At 43.8% G+C, this 24,600-nt stretch overlaps 1 protein-coding gene across 3 annotated transcripts in view; it reads left to right on the top strand.

Moving 5' to 3' along the window:
- Positions 1–24,600, top strand: part of nlgn3a (neuroligin 3a) — a 100,119-nt gene that overhangs the window by 40,574 nt on the left and 34,945 nt on the right. For all 3 annotated transcript variants that reach the window (XM_008301942.1, XM_008301943.1, XM_008301944.1), the window contains one exon: positions 16,909–17,094. In XM_008301942.1, coding sequence (XP_008300164.1) covers positions 16,909–17,094 — 186 coding nt within the window. The remainder of the gene's footprint in view (positions 1–16,908; positions 17,095–24,600) is intronic.

Here is a 24,600-nt window from a genome sequence, read left to right on the forward strand (position 1 = left end):
ATCCTGGAAAATAGGCCCCAGTTTTCCATAAATATTTGATGAAATCAAAAATACAGGGTCTACAGACTGCACAAGAATGCATGCGTAATATAATTCATTGTTCTTGTAACACTGCTGTGAGCCTAATGCTTTCATTGGAGGTAAATTGCCTCGGGCTATATACCTCTCGCTCAGGCAGCATATCTGGTGCTTAATATAGCAGTAAACATGTTAACAATGCTTGACAGGGATTGGAATTGATATGGATTTCTGGGTGTCAGAAATTCAATGGCACAGATCACATTAGTTGAACTGTTAAAAGTACCAGACCATATAACTTGACTTCAGATTTTTGGTTGCATGTTGCTGTTGTTCGTGACTCAAGCGGGATCCGTGTAATTCTTTGACTCGAAACGTGGAGCGGCAATATATGGAGCGTGTTTCACCTTTACATCTTGCTTTATGAAATATGAAAGGGTATAGGCAGTATGACTCAAGCTGTAATGTATGAGTAAGAATATGGCGCGATATGAATTATCATAAGTGGTAAAAGGGCTGCATCAAAACAGATTATCTCCTGACTCAATAATTTTGCAGGGTTGTATCATACCAGTCGAACCTGATCATCCACCCCCATCATTTTAGACTTGAATTGTGCATCAATTATCTCCCCAGCTCTAGCAGGCTGTATCCTGAGTAGTGCCCCGTGTGATTTGGTATCCTAGTTCTTGCATCTACACACAATACATGCGCCTCCTAAGGTAATATTTTCATGCAGGATTAAAAAAAAATGCTGACTGCATGCGTTTGCACCCTGCATTTGCAATTTAATGTGAACTCCCATTTACATTTACTAACAATACCACTGCGATCAAAATTATAATGGTAATACCAGCAATTGGTTGAGAATAAATAGTTTAAGTGTGAAAGAAAAGCCTTTAAGGCTTTAAAGGAAGTGGAAGGTCCCATCTTTTTTAAGATTAAAAGCTAACACATTTTTCTGAGCAAACAAGTCAGGGTCCAGTGCCATTTGCTGGTGGCACCACTGCTCTAATGCCCATTTCCCCCCATGTTGTAAAAGGCTAAATTAGCCTCCTCTGGAGCCAATTTAGCTGAATTAAGGAGCTTAGAAAGGTCATACTTACATTTCATTTGAACTTAATAGACATTGCAATAAGAGTGCTTTTTTGTGTTTGCCTACATCACCAGAAGACACTTTCAATTTTAATAAGACCAAATATTCAGTCATTATTCTTGATCCCTCATCATCCAGCAGCTTTACAGGTGACTAGGGCAAAAACCTCAGGTATCCAATATCTTTATGGCATTTTCCCAAATTAGCCCTGCAATCCACAGTATGTTTGGCCACCGAGCTACCTCGTTAAGTTAAATAATGAATGAATTGCATGGGTAATTATGAAAACTGCTCACAAGCGGGACTAATGCTTCTGCTGGTTTAATTAGAACAGGAGCCTGCCACTCAAGGCTGTTCCCCATGCCAATCCAGAGGACAGAATCGAGGATTCTCAGGCTGGGGGAGATAAGGCTCAACTTTGGCACTCAGTATTCTGCAGACCTGCCACCATAGCACATGCTGCTACAGGTAACAAGGCTGCAGGATTTTCAGCCACAAGTAGGGGTGTTACCAACAGTCAGCCACAACACACAGCCTGTTCCAGGATTTTGTAGGATAGAGATAGGAAGAGCTGTTTGACCGCCTGTTTCCCAGTGTGGGAGCTATTGCAGCATAGTTCACCTGTCAAAGACAAGAGAAAAGTGTTGTCATATGTTTTGATAGTACCGCATAGAGCATTAACAGATAACATAAAGCATTATTTATTGCCCAGCCTGTTAGTGGACGCAAGACAAGGAATAGATGTGGGGCCGTAGAGCATGGGGATGATTTGATCAACACAATTGGCTTCATTTCTGTTCTGCACCTGCTAGCTGTTTGCTGCTGATGCTGTCATAGAGCCAGAGGGCTACTGGAGCATTGACTGAAACAAGATGTCCTGCTAATAAGATTCAGAGCCCTTCCTTCCATTAGAACGTGTCTGTTTCCCCTCCCATTATTGGCATTGTTGTTGGGTTTGTAATCCACCCTTGCAACCTCGAGGCGAACTGCCCCTGCAGGATGCAAAGTTAACGACAAAAGTGTGTCAGCTCGGGAGATAGAGAGTAGGAGCTCCAAGACACGCAGCGCTGCCCATTCAGGCTGAGGCCAGACTGAGGAGAGGTGACATTGGCCTTGACTACCCAGGAACACCACAAAGCAATCTGTATAATGAGTGGTTTCCCCTCTGACTTAGATGACTTGTCACTCCATTCGTAGCTCGATACATCCTTCCCAGCGCTGCTCAGCCCTGCTCAGGGGCGAGGAGAAAACGGTGTGGATGTCATAAATACAGGAAGAGATGAAGTGTTAACCAGGGGGGACGGAAATATATTAAATGAAATAAATTGCTGTAGTGATTCAGTTGCTGTAATAGTAATATTGCAATTACGGGGTAACCGTGTTAACTAAAATGTGACAATTTAGCATTTGAATACTTGTATAAAGTTTTTTATGCTAATACAATTCCCCCAGCAAATTTGGCAGAAATTGGTTACGCTCATTTATGTCCTTGGTGTATAACAAATGTTTGCGCTCATGTTGTTGTTTACATACGTCTGTTTTGAGGAGTATGAGCATGTGCCCCAGATAAGCCCACAGGCTTATGCAGCATGCAGCCACGGTTCAAACATATGAACTCATAAACGTCTGCCATCAAATAAAGCAAAAGAAACTCAATTAAGGGAAGAGATCTGGTGGGGATTGCATCAAATTAGTGACTGACAAGCTCAGTAATCTGGAGCATATAGCATTTTTCATTTAATAACACTCAGAGATGTCCTTGGAAAAATGGAGTATGTGGTGATGTTCAGTTGATAGATGGGGTAGTGGGGGGGGGGAGGAGAGCCGAGCTGCCGTGGCGGGGGTCATGTACGAGTACAGTGACAATTTCTTCCGACAACGGCCCGTCTTATTTTTGCTTCGTCAGCACACTCTTTAAAGCAGGGATGTCGTATTTAATCAAATTACCTGCAGGAGCGGCTCCTTCTTTTATTAATTTATTGAGNGGGGGGGGGAGTGGGAGGGCATCTTGCAGATGAACTGGATTTTGTGACAATGTAGATAGAATATTCCATGACCCCTTTTGTTTCTCTTCAGAATTGGCTGTGTTCCCTTCCGGCCCAAACCTACTGATTACATTAAAACGCACGCACACACACGCACACACACACACACACACACACACACACACACACTTTCAGATGTCACAAAATGACAAAGGAACTCTCTGCCATCTGTTTTTCATCAAATCCTTCCTTTGCGCCATGTTTCTCTGCCTCATCCTCTGCTTCTTGGTGTAAAAATAAATCACCAAGGGTGGACCCACCTCTTTAAGTTTGGATTCACGCAGCAGAAGACCCCTTGAGCTTGACAACACTGTTGTACTAAGGAGAAGGGAAGGAAGTTGGCCGGTCAACAGAATGTGTTACAGGACAGGGCTAAAGGTTGGAGGGGCCAAGCAAGAGGGGATGTAGGTCATGTCGGCCAGTGACGATGAGGTTCACTTATCAATCAAATTCTGCTTGTGATGACTTTGACACCAGTGGACATTCCATCCACTGAGTTAGTAAAATGTTCTCTGATCGAGCATACTGTTGGATCCAATGACTTCAAAATGTGCTTCTTGTTCAATTAATTATTTGTTTGTTCTAAAAAAAAAAAAAAAAGAAAACAAAAGAGAAAACTGTACTCAGTGTTTGTCACTATTTCCTAAGGGCCAGGTTAACACATGAAAATGTGTTGCATTATTTGGCCAACAGACAGGACATAGGAAATATCTTTCACAAATGTGATGACATCAAAACTGAGGGTGATTCATTTTCTGTCGACTGACCAGTTGTCTGAGCACATGATCAGTGTGATAAAACCAGCTTTACTCGGGTCTGCTTAAAGTTTTAATGTATTTCTTTCTTTTTTAAAAATGTCTGACAGGTTTTTTTTTTTAGGTGTAAACTTTTAAATTCTATGAGGTTGCATTTCTTCATGATTCATGACACAAGAGAATAAACACAAAAAATGTGTATTTTGAAGTTTGGTATGGACAACATAGGACATTTGAGGATGTCACCTTGAACTCTAGGTCATTGCGTTGGGTTTTTTCCTGTATTTTTGGATGCCTTATTCACCAAATAATTAATAGATTCATTGTGAATAACACAACAAAAGGAAATTAGTCAATAATAAAAACGGCTATTATTTCTTAGTCATATCCTATTATCAAGCAGTCATGTCTTTTCTTGTGATATATTATTATAGTAGTTTAATTTAATCTCAAACTAAATGCTGCGTCTTATTCAAACCCCATTAAAAAGCAAAAGAAAAAAAAGAGACTCATCTCCCCCTGCCCGACATGTCGGTCCATCTCCGCCCGTGGGCTTGGGTCTGAGTCATTATCATGCCATGCTACAAAATGGTTTGGAATTAAACCCCTTCCTTGCCAGTCGGAGCCTTGTGAAAGGGAGCTGTCAATCACAGCGGTGTCTGAAGAATGGGGTGGGGGGGTGGTGGTGGTCGGTGTGTATGAAGGAACATGGAGCAGCTCCTTCGGGATGAGTGTGTGTTTGTGCTCTCTGAAACGTGAACCAGAGAAGCCTGAGCTAACAGGAGCTGACAGTGGCAACCGCCCTAGCGCTCGGCTGCGAGAGGACCAGTCGGCTTTTTCACTCGAGCCTCATTAGGGAAACAGTGAGAAGAGTCATCTGAGGCTCAGAGACAGGAGCTGGGTCTGGTGCTGCTGCCTTTCAGAGAAAAGGGGATCAGCTTTGACTGTAGATGTCAAGAGTTTGAGGCTCAGAAGCTGTTATGTTAAGCGATGGCGAGGATTGCAAGGTCTTATCCAATCACATCTCCCTGTAACATAGAAGGAAGCTGCATTAGGGCTGCCGATGAACCGTGTATGATTTATTTGTAGCTTAATCATATAACTCTAAGGTTAAAAACCCTAATCTAATTGTCCATCACAGCTGATTTTGTCGATGAAGATAAAACACAGACAGTTAACAAAATGTTTTGACAGCACAGGCAGCAGAATTAACCAGACTGGAAGCTGTTGTGTCTCCATTCCACCTCTTCCACTTTGCTTTTGCTGTGTGCTTTGGCCTTTGGGCTCTCAGGTGTACAGTGCGTCTGGCCAGCCTATAGGGCGTGTGGAACAAAGCCACGGTGACATTTTATCTGACGGTAGCTCCTGTGGGGCCTGAGCCATGCTGCCGAACTGTCAGGCAGATTTCAGCGCGATGAGAAGGGGGAAGAAAGCCAAACAAACAGAGCCCTGGCACAATCTCCCATCGCCAAGCAGTGCAGACGAGCGCAGAGAGACGTCCCTGGGGAACGCAGGAGGCCGAGATGAAACAGAAAGCGAGATCTAACCTTTTTGTTGTTGATGGAACCTAGTTCTTTAGTGCTGCTAGATTAAAAGGAAGAGCTGCAAAGTGAAATGAAAAAGGAATCACTTCAGCTGTTCGAACATGGAGACCCTTAGTGGAAACAGGACTTCCATATCAATTGAAAGGAAGAAAATAAAGCAAATATTGTCATCCTTTGTAGGACACGGGTACAAGTGTCTTTTGTATAGTGCATGCCCTTTGTGTTACATACAACAGCACATGAGAACCACGCTCCCTGTATTGTAGAAGTATTATGGTAATCATACACACTATTTCAAAAGCTTTTCATCCATTTTTCATTTCTCACTGTTCTCGGGGTGAGAGAACAGACATATTTCATCAACAAAGGAATATGTGAAGCCAAGCAAGCTAAGCACCCTCACAAGGTAGAAGGTAATAAATTCTGCATATGTACAAACGTAGTGGTTGCAGATTCCATGATACAGAAAGAATGCCAGCTGCTAATATCAACAAATCTAATGCTGTATGTTCAGTGCTGGTGAGCGTTGTTAACAAACCACATAACCGCACATTTCACCTACTTTGATTGCTTTGCTTGGTGTAGTAGGTGGTGCTCCGCTTGTAGATCTTCGTTTGATTGTACAATGAAAAACGGTGCCCTTGATCACAATTCACAGAAGAGCTGCTGCACTGGCACACATTTGTTTCCTAAACCAGCTTTGTTGTCTTTTTCCAGCAACAGATTTTGAGGAACTTTTTAAAGTGCCTTTAATGTGCTAAATGCACATGGGTCTAATTAAACATGTGGCACAATGAAGTGCTCCCCCTTGCCCCCCTACTCCTCTCTATAGGGTTGGTATTAACCTCCTGATGCTTTCACGGGCAGATAAAGAGATACCCACCACTGATGTTAAGCTGGAACTTGAGCTGGAGCCCCGGGAGGCTCCGATCAAATCCCCAACTTAGCACTCCACTGTGCACTGCGTCGCCCACTTCAGCCCTGCATGGCCTGGCCTGCCCCAGCTTACATATAGCAAAGTGATTCTCTCTCACCATTCTCGTGGTGTGAAGAGAGGGAGGATTGCAGCAGAGAGAGACACAGATCAGAAGGAGAAGAAAGAGGGAGGAAGCACAGAGGAAGAAAGTGCAGGAGGAATAAGATGGTGATTGAAAGGTACTTTAACATGGAGGGCTTGGAGGAAAGTCCACAGCATAGTGAAGTCCTCCAGGGTCAGAGTTCACTCAAGACAGGCAGGAGTTTGAAACAAGGCTTACTGGCTCCGCTTAGCAGCATCAGACCTTTGAAAACAGGGCTCAACCCTTATTTTATAAGTGACAGACACTTAAAAATCAGCCCTGGCACCATTAGTTAGTGGTGTCAGGCTTTTAAGAACAAGGCTATAAACAGCCAGCGCAGGTTAGACCTTTAGTACCTGAACTCAGTTTGTCAGAACTGCTGCTTACTGTGATGGCTGGTGCAGATCTTGCACCTTTTTTCCACATCAGAGAGTAAATGCACGCTATTACCACTGGCCCAAGCGACTGCTCACATTGCCATCGTTTCAGCACTTCATCAAATTGATATTGTGGGAAAACACGCGGGCAGTGCCCAGTCTTTAGTTCATAAACACACCCAGACTCCCTGCCAGTTTCCACTGGCTAGTGTGCTGGCTATAGACCTAGTCACGCCGTTTGGCTGATAATATGAATGGTAATGAGTGACTGTGCTGTTGGGATTGAAAGCAAAAGTGCTGTCATAATTGAGTTAGATTAATTAAAGGAGCCCCACTGTATTCTTACAGATCAGTGCATCTTGTTAGAGGTCTGTGGGTTGAGGCACTGGAGGGGGTGTGTTTTTGGCCAAAGTGTATGTGTTTGTGCATGTGGAACCTGCAGATTGTGGGTTAGGTAGGTTGTTGTGTGAGGAACTAATTGAAATGAGAGGCGATGTGCGAGTCTCAGCCAACATGGCCGGTCCATTTGTCAGGGTGACATCACTGCACTCACACCCCATCCATCTCCGTGCGGCGCCACAGAACCATGCTCCTCCTGGTGATTAATATCCATACCTCCCTCACTGCAACTGCATACCCCCCCCCACTCCGTTCCCACCCGCCCCACTCGCACAGCACCGCTGCTCCGCACACGCACACCCACAAACAAACAAATACTCACACACACTCTGTTGGAAGCCCTCCTCTTTACTTGTGCACACAGTGGCTGCACACTCACTGCCAAGGCACTCCCATTTACTCTCATACACTCATGGCTGGAGCCCAAAGCCAAACCAGTTACACATCGAAACTTCCTCATTGTTCCAAACACAACCTGTCCTTGTGCTCCAGTAGGTTCAGGTACAGTATAGTTTTTACTGATTCTTGAGTCTTCATGCTGATTCAAAATGAAACTTGGTTCAATTTCAACTAATGTTTGTAGATTAGTGTTTTTTTTATGTAGTTAAGGATGTTTTGAAAGCTAAATGTACCTTTATTGGATGTATTTGGAATTTGATTTCTGTCATGTGTTATTATTTCTGAGCTTTTTGCTGATTCTTTTTAGTGCAGAGTTGTAAGTGCTAGCTTTAGCCTTTTCTGGAGCAGCAGTGCACTGGCTGCAGGAAATAATTTGTCATGTCAGTTCTGCATTAAATACGTTTTAGATCATGATTGTATTTTGCTGTATCACTGCTGCCTTTGACAAGCTAAAAGGATAAGGCTGGCGATATTCTCTATTTCTGCCATTGTCAACAAAGCCTTAGTGTGTCCCTAGATGCTTTCTGACTTCTGGTCTGTGGCATTTTTCCCAAGCCTGTTTGTTTCTGCTGCAGATGCTCATTTTTAACAAAGGATTGTGCATTCAAAAACACAAGAAGGTACAACATGAAAAATTAATGTTTAAGATTCTGCACTATTTCTTGGACAGCGATTGAAGTGAAGCAAATTTGCGGCGCTGATCGTATTAGCTTCTTCATACAAAAGGTCAGAATTTAGGTCAGATAAAGCACAAGGATGGATGACAGAGCTGATGTACTCATCAAAGCCTTGGTCAAGTAAATCATCTTGCAACCTTTGTCCACCTGTTATAAACATGGCTGAAGTTTTGCAGCAGATCATTGCTCGCTGAATGGCATTGTGATGGTTTGAACATGGCATCAGAATTAAATGAAAGTGTCAGAGGTCAAACTGTCATTCCAAGCAAAGAGGAGCTTTCTCAGAGTCCAATAATGACGAGACTTAAACAGTGCATTTCACTCTAAAACGCTTAGCAGAAACCGGATCAGTTGTATTCAAAGCGCAATCAGGCAGAACAAGCTTTGTTCACTGAGGGACAGAAAAATAGCGTCATCACAGATACAGGACTTGATAAACAAAAAAATGCAGGGCTCCAATCAGTAAAAGCACTGTCAGAAAAAAAAGAAAAAAAGCCTTTCTCGTAGTGGTCTCAGAGGATGAGCAGCAGTCTCTAAACCACTTCTCAGGAGGGGAAACAGCAGATGATTGGGTTGGGCTAAGACATGCCAGCATTTCACAATGGATGACTGGAAGAAAGGACTATTTGCTGCACTTGTAAACTGAGAAAACCTAGCATTTTGTGTCGTGACAAGAGGCTCTTTGGAGCATCTTCAGATCATGCTGGGATAACAGGGGTTATCGGGTTTTTCACAAACTTGTGGAGTCCAAGCAGTTCGAGTGCTGCTGTCATTGTCGCAAAAAGCGTGAATACCAAAACATTTCATTCAAGAAGCTTATATATAATTTATAAAGAACAATGTTGTGCCGAATTGTTTTTTTTTAAATGCAAAACAGGTTTCTTTACGAGTGGCCTCTATTTTTTTTTTTTTAAAGAGCCTAATTTATTTCTGAAGACAACTGAACGCATAGTAGCTTTTAGCAAATGTTATTCAAAAAGCTATTTTCCATCAAGGACTTGCTGCATTAGCTGGAATTCATGGCAGCAGTATGAGTTGTCTGGCTCTACATAAACTAAAAATAAAGTTCACTGTAAAAGAAGATCATGTCATCCACTGCAGCATTTCCTTTTATATGTTTTTTTGGTTCGGTAATAATTGAAGGTCTATGGCTCACAAGATCAAGCTTTATCAGGCTTTGTCTCCACAATACTTGAATCTTCTTTTTGGTTATTCCACGGCATTTACCAACAATAAGAAAAGCATAGAATATCACCAGTCTTACACTTTACAGTTTCAAGCGCTCGTTATGGTCTGGTATATTTAAACACTGCACAATTTGTGACATAACCGGATGAAAAAGCAAAGCAAGTCCAAACTTCTGTCAGTCTATGGTAAGCAGAATCAAAAAAGTACGTTTCTGAGCAAATCATTGCCTCTCGTAAACTTGGAGCCAGTTCCAGTTCCAAATCTGAACACAACCTCACTGGCAGCAGCACTGGCTTTTGTAGCCAAAAATATTATACCCATCCGAAGACAAATAAAAAATCACTCATACAGTACACACCACAGCGCTAAACCTCAGGAAAACAGATGTTCAATTAATTTGCTGCCTTAGATTTACAACTGAAGCTGGCAGCATTTTAGAAATGAACAAATATAAGAAGACAGGATTTACAGTACCGGGAATATAAAGCTGCAGGATGGGTTGTCTGGGCTTATTTCACAAGTTCTCCTGTGGAAGGGTCAACCACAGCTAAGCTCATTATGGTCAGCTATCAGAGCTACTCCAACCTGAGGAGGAGAGGAGAGGAGTTGGGCTTTGAAGATCCTCTAAATGATGACCTTTCTCTCCTACACTGCTCCACTGATGTGCTTTGATAAGCTGGGCTCTGATCTCTGCCGTGGAATCACAGCGCATCACTGCACACTGCCCCGTCCTCCCAGAGCTGGATGGTGCTAAACTTTCTCACCACGCCCTCAAATTACATCACCCGGGCTTGATGTCATGTTTTGCACCATGCCTTTGAACTTGTTCAGCCACGGGGGCTAAAAAGTGAGGCAGAGCACCCTCAAGATGTGCTCTTTTTGAACAAAGGGTTGTGATTTTACAGTGCGTGCGCGAATATATATTTCTTAAATATCAGACTTTAGCAAAGGCAAATTATTGCTCATGAAATATCTCCCTACGATGCATGTTCCTCCAAGTGGAACCAAAGTGCTGCTTAACCTCACAGTTGCGACTCTCAAACACCAGCCTCTCCCTCTCCCCCTGTGGAAGCATGCAGGCCCGCCTCCGCACCAGCTGTGAGATGCAAAGCTCCCCTTCATGAAAAAGCATTTCACTGTCTTTTGAGAATCCTCTGTCCATGCTATTATGTGAGAAGAAAGATGCTGAGAGATACCGAGAAGAGAGCAGGTGATAGGAAGGAGGGAGGGGGGGGGATGGAAAAAAAAAAAAAAAAAAAAGACAAAGGCATATATGGAGAACAGAGAGAAGACACTGCGAGCAGAGGAAGACAGGAAACATGACAGAGAGATCCAGCAAAAGGGAGACGCAAAGGAGAGCAGCATAACCGAAAGCAGACAGCAGCTATAGTCGATGTGTGATTGATTGAGTGGCGCTCACATGCCAGGGGTCATACATATGCAAACTGCTCATTTGTAGTTGCTGCCAGGGCTGCTGTTCAGCAGAGCCCTTGAATAGTGTCGTCTGACCACCGGGACACATCGCACAATCAGATTAAGCTGCCCTGAAGTCACATGCTGGACAACCAGCAGCTGCCACGTGCACCAGCAGCTCTGACTTACAGTATCTGTTTTTTATCCCTGCCTGCCATAACAGGCCCTTGTCTGTCTGTAAGAGATCTGGGTTTTAGGGGCTCAGTTATGTGTCAGATGAGCTTTGGTGTTTGTGCGGCACAGATTTTCCCTCTTGACATTTTGTTGTTTTTTTTGTTTTGTTTTGTTTTTTTCACTGCTTTGTTGCACACAAACCACATTTTCCGTGTGAGTGGCTCAGTCTCTCAGTCTGTATACAGCGGGACCGTATACATAATGCCTTGTCTTCAGCGTCATCCGGCCGCCTTTCTCTGCACAGCACCGTAGCCGCCGCGCACGTCTATCTGCGAGCAGCTGAGACCAATAATAAGCCGAGGCATGCAGGTTTGCGGTAGTCACTGGCGTGTTCACATTTTCAGCAAAGACCTGCAGCTTAGCGAGTGCATCATCATTCAGTTTGAACTCGACCGGTGTCGAGGGGCAGGTCCCTGAAACAGCAGATGACTTTGTTGCCATTTGAGGCCGTCTGATATTTTCTTTAATTATTGATTGGTGATGAAGCCGGCAGGAATTGAGGACTCATACATAAATTCTTTTTCAACCGTTGTGGAGTTTGATTCTGCTATCAGGCTATATTCATTATTATGAAACTCGTAATTTGTAAGGGTGACAGTCAGAAAAGTATGTGCTTTCCCCCCTCCCTCCAAGTCTTTATTTTCTCTTCCACCGGAAACAAGGATGTGGTGTTGGGTAAATGGCCTTCTGTGTTCAGGCTGCCATAAAGAGGCTTTCTTGTGCTTGCCTGCACTTCTCTCTTTCTCTCTCCCTCCCTGTTTCTCTATCTCTCTCGCCCCGCTGCTCTCAGATCAGACTGCGCTCCAGCCATGCTACTGGGCTGTAAACAGGAGCCGTACGCTGATCCAAGTGGCAGTCACCTTCATTCAGGCCCACGCCCCATTCCCTTCACCCAGCCTTCCTCTTTTTTTTTTGGAGACTTTTCAGTGTGCTGAAATCCAAAACCTTCCAAAAAAACAGGATAAAAAAAATCTTATGGGAATGGCTCTCTGGGCGGAGGATGGACCGCTGGGTATGTCCCTTGCTCATCGTGAGCCTGACACACAGGCCCTTTATGTGGCTGTGTGGAGGGTGGCCTCTTCCATCCTCTGCTTCTCATCCACACCCCAGAGGCTCCCATTCAACCCCGGCCTGGCTGGGGGGAAGTTGGAGCTCTTTTGTAGTGGGGAATTCTTAGTGGGGGCTGTCAAGGCTGTGACTGTGTGGGCCTTTATTTCCCCAGAAAAGAGAAGGGGGGGAGAAGAGATAGAGGGAGAGGGCAAGAGGGAGACCAGGGCGGGAGGGGTGGTACCAAAGGAGAGTTTGGACACAGACGGCCTTGTTAACCGGCACCCCTAAAGAGAGAGAGGATGAGTGGGAGAAAGAAACAGGGAAAGGGCGAAGTAAAAGCGAGAATTAATTCAACAGAAAGCCAAAAAAACGTCCCCTCTGTTACGTCACTGTTGTTATTCCCATCCTCCTTCCCCTCGTCCTACTTCTCTTTCCCTCTTTTTTCCCTATCTGTTCCCTCCATCTGTCCCTATGTAAGCTTCACTCTTCAGCTCAATAACAAGCTTTTGCCCTCCTCCTCACCCCTCCTCGCCCCCTTCTCGCCCTCCGCCATTAGTTTACACACATTCCATTATCTGGGAGACCAGGCTAAGAGAGATGTCTGGGGTCAGAGCGATCATTATCATCACCTCTTTCCGCTACACCCGTGAGTTATGGCTCGCCGTATAGGAAACAGACATTTAAATCATAATCAATAGAGCAATATCAATGCTGAGAAGCGTGGCTAAAGGAAATCACTGCTTCGACTCAGGGGGGAAATGCAGACACTCAGTTTAGACTGAGATAGTGGCACACGCGTATTGATAAAATTTGATCAAGCCGCGAAATGCATTATGTGGCATCACGCTCTGGCTTTTGTTTTTTTTAGGGGGGAAAAAAAGAGAAAACTCTCTGCTGGGTTCGACTGGTGATCAACAGGTCTGTGAATATCAGCGGGTTTATCGTGCACTGCATCCAGCTGAGGCTCAAACTAAACAAGAGAGGGGATGCTGTCATGCTTTTATATATTAACCGAACCTCTGGTCATGTTAAGGTGATGAGGGAAGCAAATGTTCCTCGCAGGGAGAGCCGCACAGCGTACACTCAGTGTTTTGTCCGGGGAAGGACGATGTAAGGAGACAGGTGCGACCTGACCCGATGGTGACCAGACCGCAGTCGCCGCTGCCACTCCGGCTGAGATCAGGACTGAATCTGTGTCTTTGTCCTGCCACGCGGAGAAAATTCCAGTTCTTCATACAGCTGAAGTCTCACCACGTCACTGTCAGAGAAGAGACATGATACAAACACACATCATGTAATCAGTCAGTATAAATTACAGCTCTAACATGCAGAGAAAGAGCACCCAATCACTGTTATTACCTCATATGGCTTGTTTGTGGTGAATTAGATTCCCTCATGCAAATGTGGCGTCTAATCCGGCTGACATGTGTAGACAGGTTAGAGTCCGTATTTGGAAATCTTTGTTCCAACCACTGAGACAATTTGAAAAGTTTTTCTTTGACGTGACCTTTCGCAAGTGATGCTTATATAACCAGTTTCTCTTAACAGATGTTTTTAAATACATTTTAGATTTGGCATACATGATTTATGAAGGTTGACTCAAATAAAGATCTGTTACATTATTTCTTTTCTCCAGTATGGTTCAGCTTCAGGGCATTTTTCCCTTCCTTGATGTGTCTATTTCCTTCGTCAAAGCAAACACTTCTCGCTGAACCTCTTGAGCTTGATATACAAAACAATGTCTCTCTCTCTTTTTCTTTTTTTTTTCTTTTTTCTAAAAGCGTTAGATAAGTCATATGACATTTATATTCAACCTGTAGGCATAAGGTGTGGGCTTTGCCTCAGTTACGGAGGCTGAAGTGAAATTGAATCCGTAGTTTGTTACGGAACTCACAACAGGCAAGATTAATAATGTCACAGGGAAAATTAAATTAGTCTAAATTAATTTGTTTGCACTTTACTTTCAAAGTATCAGATCAGCTTCAACTATTTACTGTTTAATGATTGTTTTATGTTTGTGGAATTAACTCCACTGTAATTGTGTATACTGTTTGTGCCAAAGTTAATTGGTCAGATCATTTAAAAGAAAATTTGCATATTGATTTGAATTCAAGCAGCTAACCAAGATGGATATTATGTGATTACAGTTTATAATTAAATGCTCATTGTAAAGCACCTAGTGTGAATTAAACATTTCAAACGAACGTCAGGCTGAGTAGTTCAGTCGAGCACGTTGCCGGCCTGACCGACGAGTTCAGAAGCACCGAGTTTCAGCCCAGAATCCCAAAGTCCTGTGTAGGTGTGAGCTGTGAACAGATAGTGCACTGTACATCATGGTTCATGTGCAGCCAAAGCCCACGCAGTGCTGATCAGACAGCGATCATCTGCCAAATCCGGAAATCTATAACCCAGTCCCCGGTGACTAAAGCAAAAAATTTTTGATAATCAGAAACAAAGTGCAGCTATACGACGCATTAAGTAATCAGAGTGAGTCGGCATCTATTTTGTGTATGGAGGTGATGCTCAGGTGCTCACCTCCTATGCCGAGGTGACATAAAGAAAACAACACCTCGAGAGCACAAGATGAAAAGACTGCTATAAATGTAAAAATAGAAATAGCCATGCATAAAAACAATTACTTTGCTATCTTAATTGCTTTCCAAAGAAAATACTTTCTGTCACCTTTCCAATTAAAACATAACCAGGAGCCATATTAGATGTATTTTTGAATGGCGCCTGCAGCGTGTCTTGTTGTCTAAGCTATTGGATTCCACCTCTACATTTTAATGACCAGGTTCATTTATAGATGCAGAGGACTCAGCACGGCCAAACAAAACGCCACCAAAGACTATAGCATTGAGCCGTATGTTATTATACCTGCTGAAGATCCAACTCTAATGATTTACATGCTGTCATTTAGTAATGCTTCATATTACAATGCCAGATAGATAATGTTTACAGTATCTTTTCAATTAGCCTAACAGTCGTACAGAATCCCTTTTTTACATGCCAGTCCCCTGACATTTCCTAACTCGTACACTTGGTGAAGTGTGAACCATTTTGCAAATGAGGGTTATTCTGGGAGCGTCGCGTCTCTCCTCTCTCTCGCTCTGTTCCATGCACCCTGGAGATGGTTGTAAAAGCTGTTGTCCTTTAGTTATGACGGAAAGCGAGGAGGAGCTGCGCGAGAAACAGAAAAAGGAAAAAGCTCTTCAGATGGAGCCCTCCTTTCTCTTCTCTCTGTCTGTCTCTGTTCCTCTGCCTGTCTCTTTCGCTCGCTCTCTGCATGTGCCCTGCTGCTCTGTCATCCTCAGGGATGCATCTGAAGGAGACCATCTGTTGATCCATTTGTCTCCTGCTTTGCTTCCTGTGCCACCGCCTCTCTCCTATCGATGATCAGGCCTGGCCTTTGCCCTGCCCACCCTCTTTGGTTCTGCCAACGGGCCCTCAGGGCAAGGCGGGTCTGCCTGTCGGAGGTGGGCCACGAGGTTGCGCCCGCGTTCACACAAACGGAGATGATAGGTATTGGCAGACATGGGCCCTTTTTTTTTTTGCACATACACCATGTACCACCAACAGTTAAGAAACCCCAGAGCAAGCTGCTATCTAATCTGTGCTTATCTAAGGTTAACATTATTGTGCTGACCTGAGTTAAAACACACAGATTTGATCTTTTTTTTCAAATTATTTTTGCATTGCTGATATCAAAACTGCTCCCTCTCCCCCTTGAGACTTTGAAAACAGAGAGCTCATCATTACATGGAGGCATAGACCATGAAATAGATGTTAGGAACAATGCTGGGATGCTTGAGGACCATCACTGCAGGCTCGCAAACATTCACCACCAACACATTTATTGCCTGTGAAATGTTGCCGCTAAAGAGAACGGGGTGTTGGTTTCCACACATGTCTCCGAGCTGTCACCTTGCATGCATGTTCAGGGGTTTGATGGACATTGAGTCCACTGCGAGGACTTCAGGGATTGCTTGCCTTTGATCTTCTCCCGCGACTCTCGATTACCCATCATTCAGCAGGGCTTAGGCCCTGGAGAGCAGCAGGGAAAGGGTGGTGTGTTAACATGAGCTCTGATGTACCCAAGAGAGACTCACTGTTCAACTCATACCTCATACAGCAGATTACACAGACGTGGAGGAGAATGCACACGACTGGTGTCTGTTTTGAATGTTTCGACTGAAAGCGTTTGGCGCTGCGGAGGATCGTGATCCGCTACGTCACAGGAAGATGGTGACTCTGATGGGATTTATAATGAGGTTGCGGTCCATACGAAGGATTTTGCAGCGTCAAAATGATTATAAATCTTATTATCGCACCTTTTTCTCTCCGTGTCCACAGAGTTGTCATAGATTCTCAAGGTTTTCATCAAGGCTGTTCAATATATCTGATGATGGGTGCTCACCCGGGGAGACGTGCCATTGATTCCCCATAAGGTGCAGATGACATGAGATCGCATGTGCTCCGATTTTACCAACAGCCGTGTCATCTAATAAGTCATGATTCCACTGCTGCTATCACCTGCCGTGATAGTCCTTCTGAATTAGTCACAACCTTCTGTGACTAGTTTTCTGTTTACTATAACTGTGACTCGTTTGACCGACTCTTCCAGTTTTTAACTTCTCATCATTGTGGTGTTGCAGGATTCCTCAGCACAGGTGACCAGGCTGCTAAAGGGAACTACGGGCTGCTGGACCAGATTCAGGCTTTAAGGTGGATCAGCGAGAACATCGGCTTCTTCGGAGGAGATTCCAACCGCATCACTGTGTTCGGTTCTGGGATTGGAGCTTCCTGCGTCAGCCTGCTCACCCTCTCCCACCACTCTGAAGGTACAGTAAACCACGGAGGACGGAAGGGGGTTGGGGGGCTACAAGCTGTGGGGCTCATGCCTGCTGGCGTGTAGACTGCTTGATATTAGAAACTGGCGATGCAGGTAGCGAGTTATAGAGTAATGTATTCTACTGTACTGTGTAGCATAACGAATGTTTTAAGAAGCAGGTGTTTGCATTTAAATGACTGTGATTTTCAATCCCTCTAGAATTGCAACTCCACGGCAGATTTGAAGCCACATGTGGGTTTTTGACATTCTCTGCTGGCTTGCTAGTATCCCTCTTTATGTCAGAAATAAACAAGTTGATATAATGTGTCTGTGAGCGAGATAAAAAAGGACATGGTGTATCAGGGTGAGCTTTTTCCTGGTGGTTTCGGTACAGTCTTGTTAAATGACACACACGCTTACACCGTCCTCTCTCTTAGCGGTGTTGTTTATCTGCTGGCTACCTTAATGCTACTTCATGATGATTTACTGCCAATGCTGGCCATGTCTTCAATACTAAATGCAGCATGCGCGCTTGACTTGGACATGCAATAAACATCCTTCATACTCATGCTCCTCTAATGCATTGCTGAATTAAGATGGAGCCTGACTGTCTATAGGTAGGTTCTTGGAAGAAGTGCTTTGGCTCATATGAATGAACTGCAGCTTTGGGCTCAATCAATGAATGTCAGCCTCCACGTGCACCCTTCCAGAGCCAAATGGTCACTGCATCATCTTCTGCCCGAAATTATTAGTCACATAGTTATCCATCCATTTAAAGGCTGCCTGTTTTCTTGCATTTAATTGACAGCAGTGTTGTGTACATGACAGGCTATAAGGATACTGAGGTGTTACTGTGTAGCTGTGCTTTGTTTTGGTTTGGTTTTTTTACATTATATCATGTCATGCGGTGCTAATTTTCCATATGAGAGATCTTTATGTTAAGCCGCGCTCATTTAGGCTATTTGCGAACATGTTAACAGGCCACAAACCTGCTGCTTTGGACACACATGGTTAGGAATGGTTACTGTGCATTACATGCCAGTACAGTACATGAAAAAAAAAAATCACTCTTGAAGTAGATAAAGGCCTTGTTGTGGTCACGAAGCTATGAAGTGGTACACCCCCAGTCGCCACACACTCATGCACAGTCTATTTGTTTTTTTTGTCACCAGTAAAATCTCTGTTCTTGGATTTTTGATTAGTGGACCGATGTGCATTTGAAAGAGGTCATTTGAGCTGCTCTTATTTTGTCCCCATTACAGTGCCAAGGATTTGTGATGCGTTTTGCGTTCTCCAATTTGCATTAAAGTGTTACTAATTGCCTTGATTTCCTCCGATGAATGATGACTGCTTTTGGATTGAATTTTTACCATAAATGCCTTTTTTATTCATACTCCATAATGCTACGCTCCATGTAGCATGTTATTATACTGCCAGTGAAACCATCTCCTCTGCCTCCCAGTAAATTGGATATTACCGGGTCTGTTTTTTCCCCTGAATGGAAATGTATGCCCCACTGATGGGATAAAAAAAAAAAAAAAGAGCCAGTGAAACTTGAGGGATCCTAGGAAATTGAAACAGGAAGCCTTCTATCACGCCAGGACTCTTGCTGCGAATGTTACCAATGGCAATCAGATTTCACACAGACTCTCTCAGAGCACAGATTGTTGTAATTATATAAAGTTTAGGACTGGAGTGGGCTGCAGGATGTGACAGGAAATCCAAGTGAAGAAATGTCTTTTTGCACCTGCTTTCACAGCTTCCACTGTACACTACCCCTCCTCTCCTATAGTCCTAACTGGTGAAGCGAAAACTGGTAGGATGCTCCTGTTGCCAGGACAACGCAATAAACAAAAAGAGAATCAAAGTGTCTGGATCTGCATAGCGGTGAAAATTGAAGTAAAAATCTATAATCAAATGAATTATACACTGTGTCATGAGCACACCTGGTTTCAGGTGCCCCCTAGTAATGGATTTGTGTAATGATTTCCTATTCCGCGTTAGCAGACTGTTGCATCTCAGGAAGAGCGTCTTATATTGAGTTTCCTACTTTGCACTCTGAATGGAAATTAAGTCAGGAAACAAGATTGTAAACAATGTATCATGGTTCCTCTGGACTTTTTATTCCAATTTGCTTACAAATAAAACTTCAGTCACTATCAGTAGAAATACAGGTAGTGGTGTCATATTGAATGTGACGTATTCGAATGCTGGAGCAGACGACGGTAGGATATGATAATATAGGATAAAATTCTCATGCCTACATGCCCATGCTCACACGCACACTCACATTTTCCTTCACCTTATGCTCAGATGCAGTATAACGAGGCCCAGGTAAAAAAAAAGAAAAAAAAAAGAAAAAGTAAATCAACGATGACACACTGTTCTGGAGCTCCCTGGTGTGTCGGTGTATTTAATGACAGTATTCCCACTCTTACTGTACACAGTCTGTCATCACTGCCTGCAGTGCATAGACTTTCCATCTAACAGGGACTCTTTTTATGCCTGTTGGTGGCAGAGTGACAACTTATTTCAGATGCTCCATGCTCCTCCTGAAGCTTATTTAATAAGCTGAATCCTCCTATATCATTCTACCCCTACGGCCTTTCTCTTTGATTGCCTGCTCCTCTGGCCTGGCCTTGGTGGCGTCTCCATGTGGGCGTGCCGAGGGCTCCAGTCACAGGGTACATCCATCACAAAGCCTCCCCCTTCTGGCCTGTGTGGAGGTTGGCCTGGACGTCCTTTCGTGAGGGCTTGATTTTTCAGACCCTGGTCCCTGCCCTGCCTCCTCCATCTAATCTCCTCCTTACTGCACCCATCTGTCTCTCTGCCTTCACAGACCGTAAAAGCATGCAAGGGACACACGCTTTTTTTTTTTTCTCCCTCCATGTGCCAGTGTGTCTCTCTGCGATTCTCTCTCTCTGGGTTTGTGCTCCCCAGTCGGCAGCATGTGTGGTGCGTTACTATTAATAAGATGGCTTCTTCGTCTGCGATGTGGCAAGCAATCTAGCTGCACATCTGAGACTTTGGAAGCAGAATGGTCATTAAAAGCGCAGTCTCTCTCGGCAGGAGAGTGTTTTTGACCAGCTTATTAAATGTAGCTCAACAGTTGTGTTCCCACTGAGGGAAATCTCTGTCCCCATCTTCTTTTTCTCCAGCTTCAAAAAGAAAACGGCTAAAGAAGCTCAGAAGCAAGGACATTAGCCGGTCCCATGTATTATCTATCTGGCATCGCACACGCACTAATTGAACATGCAGATTTGGCTTTTTCCCTATCTCCTAATAATCATTACGATTTAAAAAGTGAGATGGCTTCTCTGTGCATGAACAGAATATCAAGTAGCCAATGACTCAGATGTGTATTTGTACATACATCTCCGAATGCATGCATATAACAGAGTCGACACGTTTGCTTCTCCATTCAAAACTTACTGCACATGTGCCTGCATCAGTGTGTGTCCTGTTCTGCACACATATGTCTATTCACAAAGCACACATGAGGGACTGGCGAGTTGTAGAGGCGCTGAAGGTCGTTTGGTTTCTTTTTTTTCTCCCCTCTCTTCCTGTAAGCAATCAGGATAAAAGCTCCGCTTCTAAGGAAGTGCTCCCCTTTTAATGGAATGTCTTGGACATTAAAGACAGCTAGTGTGGAGGATCCTTCATGCCAATGTCAGCTTTCATTTTTATTAAGACTTCTGGGTTATTGAAGACCATAAATGTGCATGTTAAATACTTGGGTTTTATTACAGCAGTGCAAGGAGTACCGAGACTTTTTAATGCAAGACACCCCCCAGCAAACACTGAAACCGCTTGAACCATGAGTAGTAACAGGACAGTGGGAGGGGAAGTGCTTGAATTCATTTTGTGGGAAAATTAGCCGAGCAGGTGAATAAGTGATGAAATGCATCACAGTATGTGTAGAAATTGAGGATTTTAAATGTGAACTTTATTAACGGCCGTTTTTCATTGCGAACTACCTGATTTAGAAATTGTGATTCATGTCGACTCAGAAAGGATGTGTTTGGAAGTCACGGGAGTTGATGTATTGCTGCCTTCGTCTGATTGGGTGAGATACGAGGGCTCCTATTAGAGCGACTTGAGCGTGATGTAATGATTGCAATGAGATGCCATGTCCTTTTTTGAAATAGCATTGTGAAGTACGTACACCCAGTGAATCATCAGAAGTCAGAATGACTGACAAATAGAAATAATAACTCAAACTAAAATGTCACACACGTCTCAGATGAATGCAGCAGTCCTCTCATAATTGAAACCGTAACCGTTTAATATACCCCAGAAACTTAGAACCGCACTTTACAATTATTAGGGTAAGTGATAAATACACTTGTGATACTTTGTTCGACTTTTTATTTCACTGTGGTGAGATGAGGACTAATGTCACATGACGTGTTCCATTGATGTTTTTTTCTACATTTTATGTTGTATTCTGTCTATCATCCCATTATTTTGGGGAAAATAGCAAAAAAGTGATAATGGTAGACAGATTTTGTTCTGTTGTTTCAGGTACTGTATGTGCTATGTTCAGTGTGTAAAACTATGAAGAAATATTTGCTGTAAATTCGTATATATTTCCATTTATTTTAATGCATGCTGGTGTGAGCATTATGCGTAGTGTTTAAAGCATGGTGCATAATGTTCATAGTGATGTTTTGATGAAGCCAACAAGCTTTCATCAGACAGACTCTGTATAGTACACCTGACTTGGATGGATGCATTATTTTTATGGTTTTTAAAATTATTACTATTTCTGCTTGAAATTATTCATATTTTGACATATGTTATCCGTGTTATTGATTTCAAAACTACTTACCTAGAAGAGGGTTATGGAACAGACCTCCCCGCAAGGTCCTATGTTGGCCCTTCTGTAATTTCAAAGCACAAATCAGGCCAAATGCGCTGCTTCTGGCATGTATTTAACTCACCGACCTATAGGGGAAGGAAATGAGACTGACAGCATCGTTTATTGCACCTCAAATCAATCTACCTCTGTCAATCCTGCTGCTGTTATGGGATTCAAAGCCTGTGTTGCCATGAGGACCTAACCTCTGCTCTGACAACCATTTACCATGTACATGCAGGCTTGTAGTTGTCCTCTGAGTAAAGAACACAAACACGGCTACGGCTGCCGGGAATTGCAAGGATGTGTTGAGCCTTGAAAGCTCGTACACTCGCTCACTGATGTATATTGAGATATGACACGGAATCTAAGGCTAATATAAATGTTGCTTCAAATTGCTCCATCTTAGAGAGGGAAGGAGGAGGCCAGCGGGCCGTATGAAGAGTGTGTGTGTGAGTGTTACATTACATCACTACTTTAACTGTAATGTTGCATCTGGCTGTGACCTTTGAAAATAACACGTGTAGGCTTCCTTTCTAAAAAAGAGACCCATGGGAATTTCTCCATGTGGAGTAGCCTACAGGCCTGAACTCCATAATGTCCCCATACTGAGCTCTGACCATACAGATCTGGAGGTGCACTGCATCCTTACATCGGTGTCAACTTCATTTCTATGTGCTCAAGCATCCATCGCCTGTCGGGTTTAAGCACCAAATAAAGGCACCTTGCAAAAAACGGGAATATGAATTGGAGTCACTGGAAAAGATAGCTGCATAACCACATCCCTGGGATGTTATTCATACACGATGCAGCTGCCATTGTTGTGCAAATGCCTTGTGCTTGAGAAAAACCAGGGACAATTGTCGAAGTTGAATAGACCCCATTTCTAAGGTGTCAAAGGCATTCAGCAACTCGACACTGTAAAGTTACCTGGGTGTTTGGGGCAACAGAATGCCTCTATCTCGAGGTTTGATTTGCCTGTTTGCTGAAGGGTGTCTGTGCATCTCAGGGTGTGAAAAAGGCCTATAAGAGATGAGAGAATGGGGACGCGCCTTGTCAGGTGCCGTATTCTTCCACCTCGATTGACAAGAGCGATAATTAAACCAGGGGGATGCCATCTCCGCAGAGCAAGAATGCTTGTATTTATTTACGCTGACTACTCGGCTTTGTTGTCTGCCATATACTGTGGCCTTCATTGTGTGGAAAAAGCAAACTGCTTTTAACAAGTGGCCTATGTGGCGTTTTTTTGAGTCACTCTTTGAACGACAGTGTCTTCGACTTTGTGTAGCGGAGCAAAATTGCTTAGTTTTCACAAAACAAAGATGGAGGATTACCCACCGACTAAAAGGTATTACTCTCTTTTGAACTTGAAAGAAACTGGAAATGGCCTCATTTAGTCGGCAAATGGGTTTTTTCTCTTCACTATACTCAGTGTTACAAAGAAGAAATGAAGCCAAAGTTGTTCCGAGCAAGATGACAAAAGGGAAGGCCTTGCAGAGTGATGGGAGGTGGGAGGGGTGTTATTAGGGTAAAGATGAAGCCTCGGAGGTCAGAAAGCCAGTATGAGGTTAACACTCTAGAAAATAATAACCAGTTGGACTGTCCATCAGAGAGGCAGCTTTACCTATCTCCAGCCAGAGGAGAGCAGTGGAATGAAGAATTGACAAATGGCCCTAAAACAGTGAAGGCAGTTTATTCAAGTACTCCAGGCATCAGTCTGTCTCTGCTTGCAGCAGGTAGTTGAGCCTATAAAGCATGGAGTTATAGGTGTTAAAGAGACGAGCAGCAGGTCAGAGAAAGAAGCAGGGGATAATTGAGTACTTTAGTAAATCCATGCCTCCATCAACCAAGGTAATAGCTCAGAGCATTGCATATACCTGTAGCCCCAGAGCCACAACTGTACGAATGGGCTTCGGCAGCTTGAGCGACATGTGGCACACATGGGCTGTCTGAGCAATATTCTCCAAGACAATACAATGAGACCCATCTGGTGATGTATCGCTGAGATTGCTTTTGGAATCTAATCGCAGCTGATGAACGAGGTGACTACAGAATATGTCATCTGTTGATGACCCGCAATCCCCAGCGAAGATGCCGGCGAGTCATTAGTTCAGGTAGATGCCATCAATGAATCGTTCTTGATAAATCATTGTCAAGGGCGCATTCACACACACCTCCTAATGGTCAGTGACAGTCGCGCGGAGGAAGGAACAGCGGCTGCAGCTCCTGTCTGTGCCCCGGCTGTCTTTGATCCTGTTAGGCTTTAGATCAATTAAACCAATGGCTGCATCATATTGCTCCCAGACTGTCTCGTCTGTTTCCTCTCTTGATTGGTCTAATGACTTGATGGAGGTTTCTGTCTGTCTGTCTGTCCGTCCGTCCATTCACTTCCTTGTACACGCATCTCCAGCGCGCCCTTAATCTCTGAGGCATTCTTCCACAGCTCCTTTTCCCTGTTTTTCATAGCAGTTTCTTTCTCTCTCTACAACCCACCCTCCCCCATGTCTCTCTTTCGTCTTCTCACCATGTCTCCCTCTCTCTGCCTCAGTCTTTCTCTGGCACCAGTGTAAAGCATCCATTATAGAGCGATGCATGGGTGTCTGTGTGAGTGGGAGAGAGGGACTTGGCACTCCTCCTGCCCCACCTGCAGAGGAAGCA

Source organism: Stegastes partitus, unplaced genomic scaffold, assembly GCF_000690725.1.
Source record: "Stegastes partitus isolate 25-593 unplaced genomic scaffold, Stegastes_partitus-1.0.2 Scaffold1735, whole genome shotgun sequence".
Taxonomy (NCBI): Eukaryota; Metazoa; Chordata; class Actinopteri; family Pomacentridae; genus Stegastes; species Stegastes partitus.